General features: G+C 42.7%; 1 protein-coding gene across 1 annotated transcript in view; it reads left to right on the top strand.

Moving 5' to 3' along the window:
- Positions 1 to 93: 93 nt before the first annotated feature.
- The window catches only part of KIF25 (kinesin family member 25), a 74,313-nt gene continuing 58,893 nt past the window's right edge, over positions 94 to 15,513 (top strand). The window contains exons 1-4 of the mRNA XM_074988675.1: positions 94 to 168; positions 3,984 to 4,049; positions 10,107 to 10,229; positions 14,549 to 14,687. Coding sequence (XP_074844776.1) covers positions 94 to 168; positions 3,984 to 4,049; positions 10,107 to 10,229; positions 14,549 to 14,687 — 403 coding nt within the window. The remainder of the gene's footprint in view (positions 169 to 3,983; positions 4,050 to 10,106; positions 10,230 to 14,548; positions 14,688 to 15,513) is intronic.

The following is a 15,513-nucleotide window of genomic DNA, read 5'->3' as shown; positions in this document are numbered from 1 at the left end:
GCAACCAGAGCGAAGCCTCATCCTGGTTTCTGATTGGTCGATTCAAAGCGATTCCTTGCGTGGTGGCTGCGAGCGCTTGGCGCTAGCACCAGGATGCGGCCAGGTTGTGGGGTCAGCGCGAGCAGCGTGTGGCAGCAACGTGTCCGGCAGTTGGAGCAGAAGCTGCGCGTGAGTGCGTGCCGCGTTCGGGGGGGGCGGGTCAAAGGCCAAGGGCGGCAGAGCAGGCGCTCTCCCGGCCTCGGAGCTACATGGTGGCGACGTCATAGTCCCGCCCTATGCCGGGCTGGCGCAGGGCGCGGGTGGAGGAGGCGCTGGGCCGCGACCGGGGGCTGGGCGCCGGGCACCGCGGCCGTAGGGTTCCCTCGTCACGCAGGCGGCCCCCTACGTGCAGCGGCGCCATTGTGGGCGCCGGACCTAGAACGGAGCTGTGGGGTGGTGTAATGGAGGGGGGGGGAGGAACGTTGCAGCGCTGCTGTTCTTTGTCATGCTGCTGCCGGGGCGGCGCTGCCTGCAAAGCTGGTCGCCTGTGCAACAGCCGCCACCGTCTGGTCGCCCAGCTCCGAAGCAGGGGTGAAAAAAGGACCCCCCCACAGTTACTTGAGCAAAAGTACAGCTGCTTTGAGGGGGGGTGGAAAGTACTTGAGTGGGAGTCACGGTGTCCCTCTGGAAAACTACTTGATGAAAAGCACGTGTGCACACGCACACAGATGACATCTTGAGTAGTAACAGAGAGGTGGTCCTGATAATCTGTACTCCAACGAAACAAAGCGGCAGAAATGTAGCACTTTAAAGACTAACAAAATGATTTATTCGGCGATGAGCTTTCATGGGACAGAATGACATCTTGATTGTGTTCAAGTATCCAGCAGTAACTGCGGCTGTGCTTTCACTCAGAGACCTGTTTGGGTACTTTTTCCACCTCTGGTCCGAAGGCAGGGCAGGAATAACGGGAATCCTGCCCGAAATAACCTTCTGCCCTCCCTGCAATTCTCAGTTGAGTCAGGACCCCCCACCCCATCCCCTCTCTCCTATGAAATCAGTGGATGCAGGATAAAGTGAGGGCTTTTTAATGGTTGTGAATTTGGTAGGGCTCTAGTCCAGGGTGAGCATGAAGGGAAAAACAGGCAGGGGACACAGGTGTGGCGGGGGGGCTATAAAGAGGGTGTACAGTAGAGAGCCCATCTACCTACCCCCTTCCTGGCTTCCCGCTCCCCTCCCTCAGGCTCTAGGTAGCCGGTGGCACTGCACAGAGGACCTACTGGAGACCAGGTCAAACAAGGGAAGGGAAGTTGCAGTTGCAGACTGTCCCGAATCTTCCTCCAGCCTGCGCCCCCACCTCCATTTTCTTTCTGTTGCAATGGTAAATGGCCATCTTGTCCAGCTCCAGGTGACAGTTGACCAGGATACGACAATCTGACATATCCTACATAGCTATGTGCCAGGGTCTCCCTACCACATAAGGGGCAGGTGTCAGGGTAGTTTTTGCTCTGCACCAAGCAAACATCTGTGCCCACCATCCCATAGAGGAGCTGGAAACTAATATCCCACGTGAGCTGTGGAGCTGGATGCCATGGCAATTCAGCCTAGCAATGCACCCACTACAAGCGGAAACTTGTGCCTGTCACCTTTCTCCCAGAAAAACATGAGATGTTCAGAACCTCAGTCACCTTACAAAAATATGTTGGTAGCCCTTCTCATTACAAAGAAAACCTTGAAAACATGACTTGAATGTGACCAGTGCTGTGATGTTTGCCTGACTCTGTAGATGTCAGAATCAGTAGCTGCTACAATCATGGAAGATGCTACTTGAATCTCTTACTCACTTCCAGAACACACCAGGCTGCTGATGTTCTGGAGTGTCTTCAAATGCACAGGCTGAAGTGCTGCACCAAGTATTGTAGGATTAATTCCATTGGTAGGGCTCAGGTGCCTTTTTCCAGAGGAGCAGTTAGAGGACTTGAAGGTGGGGAATGGTGACCAGCACCCAAGCATATTCCACGTGTGGCACCAAAATTGGATGTAACTTTTGGTGGATTGTGTTTATGTTTTATAATCATCCATCTCACTTTTTACATGGTTTGTGTACCAGTGAAATATTTATCTATGCCAACATTTAATCATCATTGGACATCTGAACTAGGATCACAATTCACCAAAAACTGAAATATAAAATTGAATCCAAGCTGAGACCTTGAGATACTTATGGTTCCACAGTTAATATGCCTTTTTAGCATCTTTTGGCAATTGAAAAGAAGAACATAATCTACATTCCCAACTCATTTTAGCTTGTAGGGAAGAAAAAAAAACAACACTCATGGTGCCAATATTAGGAAATTGTCTTTGTTTCAGCAGCACTTACTTCTCTGCAGTACTGGGGAAATATAATCTGTACAGATCCTTCATATACAAGATTGGGTGCATGGCAGTAATGTCTGCACATATTAGCAAGAACTTGAGTATTGTTATGAGCAGTACAGTCGCTGATTAAATTAAAGATGTATGTTAAGCTGGAGTCGACTAAAGCATTCTCAGTCTGGAGCTCCTATGAACCTTCCTTTTTAGCCATTTTCATTATTTTTTAAAGTATTTCTAGCCATATGATTGCAGAGATTATCTTTCAAAGGAGAACTGAGTTTTAATTTATGCAGTGATGCCTATTTGTATCTTCAAACAGCCTGAAATAATAAGCATAGGGCTTTTACAACTGAGCATTGTACCCAGCCGAGTTGCGAAGAGGCGTCATACCTCCCACACTTTCCCACGGTACTTACTAAAGCAGCTAACTTGCAAGGGACTACCAGTATGGAAAAGTAGGTCTTGATTTTTAAAAAGGTGAGAACCAGTAATAGGCAATCTAATTGCTACAGGACTGTTTGTTGGTTGTGAAGCTATAGAGTAACACAGCTACACCTCTGAGACTAATGGGAGTTATTTATGTTAACTGATTATAAATATGTGTATTAATGTAAACATATGAATGAAAAGTCTGAGAGCGATAGCCATGTTAGTCTGTATCTGTGGAAAACAAAGCACTTAAAAACTTAATTATGTGCTGGTAGAAGTAAAGAAACATTGGGACAGACGAATACCCAAAGCCAGCTACTTCTGGATAGACTCAAGAGGGTAAAAGACAGAAAACCACTTGTCATCACCTGTAGCCCTCAAACCCCTCCAGCGCATTACTGACAATCTACAACCTGTCCTGGAATAGATCCCTCATTCTCATAGGTGATAGGCCTGTTCTTTCCTACAGACAGCCAACCAACCTCAAGAAAATGCTCCCTAATAACCACACACCATGCCACAGAAATACTTACTCTGGAACTTTTCCTTGCAACAAACCCCATTGCCAACGCTGGCTGGATATCTACACTAGGGACACCATCACTGAACCTAACCACATCAGTCACACCATTGGGCTCATATTTCTGCACTTCCACTAATGTGATATATGCCATCATGTGCTACCAATGCCCCCCTGCCATTACATTGGACAAACTGGACAGTCCCTTCATCAAAGTATGAACAGGTACAAAACAGACATTAGGAATCTGAATACCACTAAGTGAGCACTTCAGCTTGGCAGGACACTCAATTAATGACTTGTGAGCTTGTTACAAAACAAAAAGAGCCGTCCTGTAGCACTTTAAAAGCTAATACTATTTATTAGGTGATGAGCTTTCATGGGACAGACCCGCGTTTTCAGACCTGGAGAATGCTGAGGGTCTGTCTCAGGAAATCTCATCACCTAATAAATAATATTGTTAGTCTTTAAAGTGCTACAAGACTGCTTGCTTTGTTTTAGAGTAATGGAAGTTTATTATATCCCACCAACTTCTTATACAGCAGTAGCTGTGTTGCTGAATAAGTACTTGTACATGATTGTCAAATAATTATTTTTGACTACATTCAGAAATTATTATTTCAGTTTTATTGCTAAGGGTAAGGATGTGGAACTGAGCCTATCAATTGTTTTTTTCCAGGCTAAAGAAGAAAGAATAGTTGTGCTGGAAACAGAAAATGCTCTTCTTCATCTGAAACTTGCAGAGGTAGTTACATTGTGCATGTTTAAACTCTTGTAAAGTCGGAGGAGATGTATCTATGTTTGTGAGTTGTGCTAAAACCCATAACCTAAAACCAAAATAGTTGCAATCTATTTTCTCATTATTAAATTGTCATTTTCCTGTGGGGTAAACTTTCAAAGGATGGGCGAGAACAGTCTCACTTAATCTGAATTCAAAATTTTGCTGGCAAAATTTTCCCACTTGCTGTAATTGAAGGTGCAAATCAAGTGTTCAGAAGGGTAAGTACTGGGATACTTGCCTGTAGCTTCATGCCTTCTAAAAATAATTGAGGGGTAAACAAGAATGCCCAAATTTAAGCACTTTCACACTAAATTACTGGATTTCTGCTTGTCATTGAACTGAATGCACAAAATTCAAATTATGAGTGTACAGTTTACAACTACAAAAAGGAGGACACTTTTCAAATATGTGGACTTAAGTAGGTTTCAGAATGTACACTTCATAATTAACGGGCTTATCAAAGATGCTCTGAGTGTCTTCATACTATCTTCGTACATTATGCGTCTTGCATTGGAGGCAGTAAAACAAAATATCATACAAGCAGTTGGAAAAGTCTAGTTATGGTTTACCTAACCCACTTTCTTAATTGGTTCTGTAGCAATTATTGAAATAATGCACAGTCCTCATAAATAATATTTTGACTCTTCAAAGCTAGGTCTCTAGCGATTTAAAGAAATTTGATCATTTGTTTGTTGTGCAAGACCAAGAAAGGCTGTGTGGATCAGAGGTAATAGTGACTGTCAGTTAATAATTCTAATCCAGGCTGAGCAATTAAATATCTGTGTGACCTCAGGAAAGCCATTTGCCCTCAACCTGTCTTGGTTAACTGTGCTGAATGAAATTGGATTTAATTAAAAAAAAATAAGGCCTGAGTACAACCCAGATGGTGCAACTGAGCTGGCGTTTGCTGGGTACACAAAAGAACACTGTACTTTATTTCAGGAAAATATACTTCAGTTGTGTTTAGTGAAGATACGCTTAGGAATGTGAACTGACCTTTTGATCTCCAGCATGTAACATGGAGACCATTCTAGGCAGTTAAGATGCATCAGATGAAATAATGTGTCTTGTACACTCTGCCAGAGCCAAAACCAGTATAAAAGACTTGTGTGCATGGTGTTTAGTCTGATTTCAGTTTGCACTAGTCGGATTTCAGTTTGCACTAGTTGCGCATGAGCAGATTCATGTGACCCTTGCTGGCTTACACTGAAAGTTCACTGTTGTGCATTAATGTAGTTCTGTACTGTATTATTGTGCACTGGGGAAATTGTATGGTGTGCCAGAAGAGTCTATGCCGGTGAGCTAGTGCAAGACATCCTAATAGGACCTAAAATTTACACCTCTCGTTTGTGGATTAAAGCAGGTGTGTGCAAAGTGGGGCAACGGGGGGCTGCTCCTTGGGGAGTGTGAAATTTTATAAAGGAATGGAGCATGATTGGCTGCTGGGTCTCAGGCACATCCATCGCATTAAAAAATGTTGAAATATGTTACTGTTTTTATGTATGTGTATGCACATTTATATACAGATAATACAGTTTTTATATTCTACATACTTATTTTCTTACACATGCCAAAAGGGTTTTTTAAATATGAACACAGTTGAAATTTCCATCAGTTTGGATTACTTTAGACAGGTTGGGGGAGCCCCTGCTAATTGTGAGGACAAAAGGTGGTGACGTAAAAAGTTTGCTCACCCCTGGATTAAGGCATTATGTAGACAAGCCTGAGTTTTTCAGTGTTCTGCTTGTAGGACTGACCAAGTAGGCAGTCTGTCACAAATCTAGTCATTGGTGCTAGAAGAATAAATTCCAGAATTTCACTTTGGCAGTTTAATTAGTAAATATACCGTGTGACTGGAGGAGACAAAAGTATGTGGGGAATATGCTGAACGCCTCACAAGCAGGAGGAAACATTGCCAAATGATTAATGACAATAGAAACATGTTTTTACTTAACAGAAATGCAAGTACACAGCTATGTATAGACAAATATAATCTGTTAGTTTCAGCGTGTTCAGGATAAGCTTCAGATTCTTTCCTGATAGAGTGGAGGGAGGGGATCACTGTTTTGGTCTTGCAACCCCTTTGAATATCCTTTTCATTTTTCACCACTTTACTTTTTCTTCGCCTAATTCAAAAGTCCCCAGTGAGCTTCTGCAAATGTTTTTGCCCTTATAGGAATTTTCAGGAAAATTCAAAAGACTTTTTTGCACTTGTCATTGAAATTTTCTGTGGGAAATTTCGAGTTTTCAGTGGTTTTGGTTGAAAACTGACAGATTTTTGCCAAAACCTGGAGTTGTAGTGCTTGATGGGAGTTTTAGCTTGCTGTTTGTCCCCATTCTCCGCAGTGGGCTGGAATCTGTAGCTGGACTACACTTCCCATAATGCATCACACACAGCCTCTTTTTTTTTTTTTTAAAGGAATCTATGCAACTAGGAGTCCCTGATTCTGATTTCTGATGCATTATAGGAGAGCAAGCTACAATGCCTATTTTGTGGCCAAAACCTTTTAAAGACAAAAGGAAGTTTTCCACTGAAAGCAGATGCTTCCTGAAAAATGTTTTGCTGAACCTCAGGCCTACTCTCATGTAACTTTTACTACCATCAATGCCACTCCTTTCAGCTAGATGTTTGCCTGTCAGGTGCACTGACAGAGGCGTAAAGGGGTGCAAACACCCTTGGGCCAGCTGTCTGTGTCATAGGCAGCAATGTGCAAGGAGAAGTAGGTTTTGCAAAGTGGCTACTGACCCTCTTTTGCTCAGTAGGTTGGGTTGAGAGTATAGTGATGCTTTTCTTCCCACTCAACACCAGCCAGCACAGGGGAACATCTACACTGGAAGTAAGTTTGGTGCAGTTTGCTCCCTCTTGAGCTCTCATCCTGCAGTTGCTTGTGTGAGGACAACTAGATCTCCAGGCATGGATTTATGGGGGCCACATTTGGACAATACAAATAAACTGATAGTTTCTCCTTTGTTTGTAGTCTGTTTTACTTTCAGCTTCTCCTGGGAAAAACACAGTCCTGCAAATTCTGAGTGGCAAACACTTCAGCAGAATGGTAAATCCAAAGAGGAAACTATATGTGTAGAATAAGTCATGAGAGCTTGGCTAATAAAGGTAAAAGCTGAAAGTAACATTGAACAGAAACTGACTGTAAAGAACAAGTGAAACTGATAATTGTTTTTATTTTCCACCCTTAGAAAATTAGAAGAAATAGCGAATAAAAAGCAAAAAATACAATAAATCTTTAAAATGGGCTTAATTTTAATAATCTCAAAATTCTAAATAAAATAGCTCTAAATCTTGTAAAAGCTTATTTGTGTGCTTAATTTTGCAGATGAGTAGGCTCGTTTGTTTTAGTAGGACTGTATATGTGCACTAAGTTAAACACATGTGTAAGTCTTTGCAGAAATGGCACCCAAAAGATTTGAATCCTGAGACACGTTTTATAAAATAGATTTTAATAAAAACAGTCACCATGTGATCAGTTTATTGGCGCTGTAAGAATTTTTGGCTGGTCAAGACTATCACAGAAACACCAGTTTATGAAATGCCTTTTGTGAATCCGTAGATCGTTCAGCTTTCATTCTGCTATATTTCTAGCGTCACATAGTTTTGTTCAAAAACTTATGAGTTGCAATACATTAGGCAGTGCTTAAAGACTGGATGACTTTCAGATCAAAAAACTGTGAATATAGGCAGCGCCTCTCAAAAACAGAATTCTCTCATCTGGTAATGTCCATCATCTGGTAGGACCATAGATTTTACTGGATCAGAGAGCCCGGCTGAGAGGTTGCTATAAGAAGGGCAGGCAGGAGCCCAGTAACAAGGAGGCTGGTAGCCCTGTGCAGGGAAGCCAGGGGATTCTGTCCCTGGTGCTGGCTCCCCGGCTGGGCTAGAGCCGGCTGCTCATGCCAGCTTCCTGGATGGGGCTGGAGCTGGCTGCCCAGCTCCCTAGCCAGGGCTTGAGCCGGTTCCCTAGCAGGGACTGAAGCTGGCTGTCCAGCTCCCTTGCTGGCTCCCTGGCCTGGGCTTTTGCCAGCAGGATCCAGATGCCTGGCCAGGGCTAGAATCAGCAGCTTGGTGGGTGCTTGTACCAGCAGCTTGGTGGGGCTTATGCTATCTCTGTGGCTAGGGCTGGAGCTGGCAGCCCATGGGGGCTTGTGAGGGCAACCCAACTGGGACTGAAGCCACAGTCAAGTAGGGTTGGGCTGGTGACATCACTGCAGCAGGGGCCAGGGGCCAGATGCAGAGAAGAGGGCCACTAGGGCTGAAAGTGGGGGTCTGAGGCAGGGGACCTCCCTTCATCTGGCAAATTCCCTTGTTTGGGACGGATCAGGTCCCGAGGGTGCTGGATGAGGAAGGTGCAACCTATTTCTTATTCAATAACAGAAAAAATCCCGCTAAGATATGGAGGAATGAAGATTTATTTCTAAGCTGTGTTTTATGAACTTGCATTTTTGAGCACACTTGAGGGAAGTAAAGCCTTCAAAAAGCAGGAGACCCTTTCTGTCTCCCATATTACTTTTGGCTCCCAATTGTTAGTAAAAAGAGCAATTGATTACAGGAGTATTTCTCATCCTGAGGTCTGTTGACTCCCTGGGAGTCCACAAGGACACTCTCTCCTGCCCCTCTTCCCCACCCCATTTCAGTATCTTCTGCATGCTGGAGAATAGCTACTTAATAGCATATAGGAAGAGAGGGGGATAGTAGAGTACAGAATACATTCAAGGGAGGGGCTAGAATCATTTCTCGGGCAGCCAGCACTACTGATCACCTCCTCTCTGTCCCAGCACCTCTTGCGTGCTACAGAACAGCTATTCCCACCCTGCACGAGATTCGGTGAGAGAGGAAAAAGAGGAGTATTGACATGGTGGGGGAGAGATTGGGAGGGGTGAAGTGAGGGGGCAGGAGAAGGTGGAGCCGGTTAAGCCCTGGGGGAAGGGGCTGGAATGGAAGGGCTGGTGCTGAGATATGGGGGTCTGTGACAATTTTAAAATCAAAAAGGGCCCTTACATTGCTAAAGTTTGAGAACAGCTGGATTACAACCAACTGCAGGGAGAATAATCAGAACCTTTAGCACTAAATAAAGGTGAAAATTGAGTCCACTGTCTCATTAGATTTAGTTCTTTATTGTCACTAGAAGTGATGCTGCTGCACACTGTTCTGCTACCTTAATTTAAACAACGAAGCTGCACTCACAGGTCATTTATAGATAGAACTAACTGGTAGATACAAGTGCACTATAGAAATAGGGGAAAAAACAACAAATGCTAGTTAAGAATTGTTAGATGTCAACAGCCTGGGGAGTGGGATTTAGCTTTAGTGTTTCCAAGACTGTCTATATACAAGGATTGTGACTGAGAATTTTTTTTTATATTATGCAGGATATTGCCCTGCACATTTTCACAAGTTCTTTTCTGCATAGATTTTGCTTTCCAGTGCCCTTTTATATAATGAAGGTTTTAGTTTCAGTTCAATTAAAAAAATCATTTTTTCTTCTTAGTTCCCCAGAACTTGGACATGAAATTGCTTTTGCATCAAGATTACACTTTAGATTTTCAATATTAATTTTTCTACACATCATATAAAAATCAGCTTGGCCACTTTAAACTGAGGTCCTGGCATTTGAATGCCAGCGCTCTACTGGTGCTAATGTAGAATTCTCCTGTGTTAGGCCAAAATATATACTTCGGCTACATCTACATTAGAGAGCGTTTTAGACAAAACTTGGGTTTTGTCAACAAAACTTGCAGAGAACCTACACACAAAATGTGTTTTGTCAACAGAAACTCTCAATGAAAAAGCCATGTAGATGTTCCTGGAACCCTTTTGTCGACAGAGCGGATCAAAAGATCGATCTGCTTTTATGTGTAGACACAATCTCTGTCAACAGAAGTTTTCTCAGACCATTTCTTCTGACAGACACTTCTGTCAGCATATGCTCCTACGGTAGTCATAGCCTTTGAGAGTGGCAAATCTTCAAAATTATATTCTTAAATTTTTTTTTTGTTTTGTTTTAACAGCATCAAGGGTTGATTGGAAGAGATGCTAATGAAGTTGCAGAGTTTTACCTTGTTCATGGCAAGCAACAGAGCTTGCATCGAACCATAAGCTCCATTATAATCCAAGTTTATGGAGTAATACAGGTAAAGAACATTAGTAATAATGCAAAGGTACTCAGTATACTATAGCAGATGTAAAATATATTAAAAAAGAAACCGTTCTAAGTCTAAGACAGTATGCTAATATTTTCTAAAATATAACCTAAGCCTGAAAACCTCTGCAGGTGACACTTCCATCAGGTTCATCAGTAGTTTCTTATATGAAGGCCTTGTGCAAATGAACCCATGAACTGTTGCTTATATTTTATTGGTCAGTATGTATGTGTTTTACAGTACCTGAAACTGACCTCATTTTCAAGGCAATGAAAACACCAGAGCTGCCTGCACAATTGTATTAAACCATGTTATAGCTCTGTTAAAAGGTACTGACTGACTACAAACAGGTCATAAAGCTGTGAGTGTCTCTCAAGGACACTTGCAGATGTCAGCTTGTTTTAGAAGAACATGAGTCGCTGAGTTGATGCCTAAAAGCCTGGTTAAAAAAGAATGCAGCTGAACTGCCTTTGAGGAGAAATAACAGAAAAGAGGAATGTGATGTTTAATAAATGAAGTGTGCTAATCTCATTAGCATGACACTTCATAGAAAAGCTTGTAATACTACTTTAAATTTTAGGGTAAATAAAATGCCAGAGCTGATTGAGATGCTATACCTTTGGGCTATATCTATGCTACAGGGATCTTTCAAAAGAAGCCCTTCTGGAAGATCTCTTCCAAAAGAACTTCTTTTGTAGGAGTGCATCCACACACAAAAAAGTAGATCAAAAGAGCGATCTACTTTTCAAAAGAAGGAGTCCACACAGGCCTCACTCTTTCGAAAGAATGGGCCATGGATCAAAAAAGCAGGTGCTATGAGGACTGCTCGTTCAAAAGAAGGGCCCTGTAGAGCATCCAAATGTTTTCTTTTGAAATAAGCTTTCGAAAGAAGGCTCTCTTCCTGAAACAGGAGTGGAAGAACAACTTCAAAAGGAGCACCACATTCTTTCAATTTACTTTCAAACGAGCACTTTTTGTGTGTAGACAGTGCGTGGGATCTTTCGAAAGAACTTGTAATGTAGACGCAGCCTTGGACTGTGATAGTTTTCTATCAAAAGAGCTATAAACACTGGATTCCTTACCTTATTAAGTTCTGTGGCTTTTCGAAGGTAAAGCAGTAGCTTTTATTAAACCTTAATACAGTTAATTGTCTTACCGTTAAAATTGGTCACCTAATTAATTCATAGTGAAAGGTTGACTAAAGAGGAGTATAAACATACGGCTGGAGAATGCTGTGCAGTAATCAGGAAAGCGAAAGCACAATTGGAACTGCAGCTGGCAAGGGATGTGAAGAGTAACAAGAAGGGTTTCTACAGGCATGTGAACAATAAACGGGTTATCAGAGAAGGTGTGAGGCCATTACTGGATGAGAGAGGTAACCTAGTGACAGATGATGCAGGAAAAGCTGAAGTACTCAATGCTTTTTTTTGCCTCAGTCTTTACAGACAAAGTCAACTTCCCAATGATGGTCCTAGATGATGCAGTACAGGAAGGTGGAGGGCAGCCATCTGTGGGGAAGGAACAAGTTCTCAGCTATCTAGAAAACTAGATGTGCACAAGTCCATGGGTCTGGATTTAATGCACCCGACGATACTGAGGGAATTGGCAGAGGTCATTGCTGAACCTTTGGCCATTATCCTTGAAGACTCTTGGAGATCGGGGGAGATACCGGATGACTAGAAGAAGGCAAATGTAGTGTCCATCTTTAAAAAAGGAAAGAAGGACAATCCAGGGAACTATAGACCCATCAGCCTCACCTCAATCCCTGGGAAAATAATGGAGGGAATCCTCAAAGAATCCATTTTGAAGCACTTGGAAGAGGGGAAAATGATCAAAAGTAGCCAACATGGATTCACCGGGGCAAGTCCTGCCTCACCAGTCTGATCGGCTTCTATGACGACGTAACAAGCTCTGTGGACATGAGGAAGTCACTGGATGTGATATACCTTTGACTTCAGCAAGGCTTTTGATACAGTCTCCTACAACATTCTTGTCCATAAGTTAAGGAAATATGGATTGGATCCTTGGACTACAAGATGGATAGAAAGCTGGCTTGATGGTTGGGCCCAACGGGTAGTGGTCAGTGGCTCAATAGCTGGATGGCGGTCTGTTTCAAGCGGAGTGCCGCAAGGCTCGGTCCTGGGGCTGGTGTTATTCAACATCTTTATTAATGACCTGGATGAGGGACTGGGTTGCACCTTCAGCAAGTTTGCAGATGACACAAAACTAAGGGGAGAGGTAGATACGTTGGAGGGTAGAGAGAGAATCTAGAGTGACTTGGATAAATTGGAGGACTGGGCCAAAAGAAATCTGATGCGGTTCAATAAGGGGAAGTGTAGAGTCCCGCACCTGGGGCGGAAGAATCCCAAACATTGTTACAGGCTGGGGACCGACTGGTGTGATGGAGGGGGGGATACCTGTGTGTGTGTGTGTGGCTCACAGAGGGTGTGGGGCTCCTGCTGAGGGTAACCCTGACAACCAGGTAACACCTTTGTACTGCAGACAAAGGAGGAGGTGGAGCCTGAGGGGTTTGAATTGGAACTGGGAGTTGGAAGCAGTTAGTCTGGGCTGGGAGAGAGAGACAAAGGAGGGGGCCAGGCCCCAGCTCTGGGGCCCCCTCGGGGCCTCCTGTCCTCAACATGGATTGGACTGGCTGTCTCTGCCTGCTGTACTGACTCCTCTGTACAATGCTGTGTCCTGTCGGCTAATAAACCCGCTGTTTTCCTGCTGAGTAAGAGACTCTCCTGCCTGCGAACAGGGTGCAGAGCTTGGGGGACCCCAGAACTCCATCACAACTGGCTCAGCAGCAGTACGATGGAAAGGGATCTAGGGGTTATGCTGGATGAAAGGCTGGATATGAGTAAACAGTGTGCCATTGTAGCCAAGAAAGCTAATGGCATACTGGGGTGTATTAGGAGGAGCATTTTGAGCAGATCTAGGGAAGCAGTTATTCCTCTTTATTCGGCACTGGTGAGGCCACATCTGGAATATTGTGTCCAGTGTTGGGGCCCCCCCCAGCATAAAAAGGATGTGGATTTGCTGGAGCAGGTTCAGTGAAGGGCAACAAAAATTATTAAGGGTCTGGAGCACAAGACCTATGAGGATAGGCTGAGGGATTTGGGCTGGTTTAGTTTACAGAAGAGAAGACTTAGAGGTGATTTAATAGCAGCCTTCAATTTCCTGAAGGGGAGCTCTAAAGAGGAGGGTGAGAAATTGTTCTCAGTGGTGTCAGATGGCAGAACAAGGAGTAATGGTCAGAAGTTGAAGAGGGAAAGGTGTAGGTTAGATATTAGGAAAAACTTCTTCACCAGGCGGGTGGTGAAGCATTGGAATGTGTTGCCTAGAGAGGTGGTGGGTTCTCCATCCCTTGAGGTTTTTTAAGTCCCAGCTGGACAAGGTCCTGGCTGGGATGACTTAGTGGGGGTTGATCCTGCTTGAAGCAGGGGGCTGGACTAGATGACCTCCTGAGGTCCCTTCCAGCCCTGTGATTCTGTGTTGACAATGTGCTACTAGCAATACTGTGCACTTCTTCATCATCAAAGAGGTTAAAGATAGCACCCAGGAAGGAAATCATTATTAACCCTATTTTGCAGATTGGTTAAGTGCTTTGTTCAAGAGCCGAGAAGGAGATTTCCTGACTCCTAGTCCTACATTCAGACCGCACCTCTCTCTTTCATTTAATTTGGGGGAATTTTTACATGCTTACTTCAATTTTTAACTGTCAGTGTAAGATGCGCTGAGTATTCTTCCCACTTATTGAATAGTCACATAATATACATTATACTGCGGTAGTCTAGAAATAATAAACAACATATCCCAAACTATAAAGGAATCTGATCTTTATATTTTTTCATGTGAGTCAGAAAAAATGGCTCATTCTAGAAAAGTCTGAGGATGCGCTAAGTAAGTAGCTATTGAACAAAGTATATAAAATATTCATAGTAAGAACATAGTAATAGCTAAGTTAGTTTTAAGTATTTGTATATGTGTGTTATAAGCATGCAGTGCACGTGCGGTTAGTGTGTTGGGTTTTGTTAAAAATGTAAAAAGATACTTTGTTCCACATATAGGGCCTGATGCAATGATGGTCTGACCACTTACTAAGGAATTTCTTGCAGGAGTCAGTTGGAAATTATATGACTCGGCATCTTGCAGGATCGTTCCTTAAACAAATCTATTAATTTTGTGAAATGCAAACTTCTTTTTGGCTGTCATACCTGACAGTAATTATTTGTATTATGGATATTTTACCAGTTCCCCAACTGCTTTTTAGCATCTTGTTAAGATGCTGTTTTCTGCTTATTGCATAGAAATTTAAACAAGACCTGAAGGATCTCCATTCATTTGCTCTTGAGCTCTCAAGAGACTTTCAACATCACTGCGTGAATTCTCTTTACCAAGTTTTGACTGCTGTTCAAAGGATCCAGCTGCAGAATGAAGCTATGCAAAGTAAGGCCCATTGTATTTATGTTTCAGACATGTAACATTGACCTTATATTTTCTTTTGTGTGTTTTGTTTGGTTTTGATAGCGATGTAATTTAAATTTTGGTATACTTTTTTTCCATTTAGGCTTTTAGAGCTGGAGCTTTTCTTAAGCAGGTACTATGAAAACTATATATGTAATCAAACATTTTCACAGGGCAGCATGTCCAACAATAGTTTGGATCCATTTTTTTGTTGATTGCTGCTTCTGCTAAACTCCAGGGTAGCTCAGTTCTAACATTTTTAATGTGAAATTTTCAGGCTCATTATCTTGATTGTTTTGGAAAAGTGAAATAAAAATGTATTACCATTGCTTAAACTTGACTGTAACAGGGAAGAATCTTAGGAGAATTAAGATTTCTCAGAATAATGTCAGATAATAGAGCAAACTGCATTTTTAATATTTTTCCTATATTTTAGGGGGAAAATATACTTCTTAGTTAAAAACAGGCACAAAAGGTACTTTGTAAAATCACACTTAAGACTACATTTTCAAAACCCAATGTCTGTTTGACTTGCAAAACATGTACAAATGGAAAACATCCACTTGTGTGCACAAATACTCTGTCTGCACCAAGGCCTCAATTTTGCAGTTTGATCCTCCAGACTGGACTCCTGCAAATTTTCAGAACTCATTCCTTCGTGCAGTCTCACTGAAGTCTATAAGGATCAGGGCTAGGAGATTTGATGGCAGCGTTGTGGGGACAGGGTTTTGAAAATGTAACCAATAAAGACCTGATTTTAAAAACGCAAAATGCCAAAATAAAAATAAAAACTGAAATTTGTTGGTCA

Source organism: Carettochelys insculpta, chromosome 3 (assembly GCF_033958435.1).
Source record: "Carettochelys insculpta isolate YL-2023 chromosome 3, ASM3395843v1, whole genome shotgun sequence".
Lineage (NCBI taxonomy): Eukaryota > Metazoa > Chordata > Testudines > Carettochelyidae > Carettochelys > Carettochelys insculpta.
This window is presented reverse-complemented; position numbering and strand designations above follow the sequence as displayed.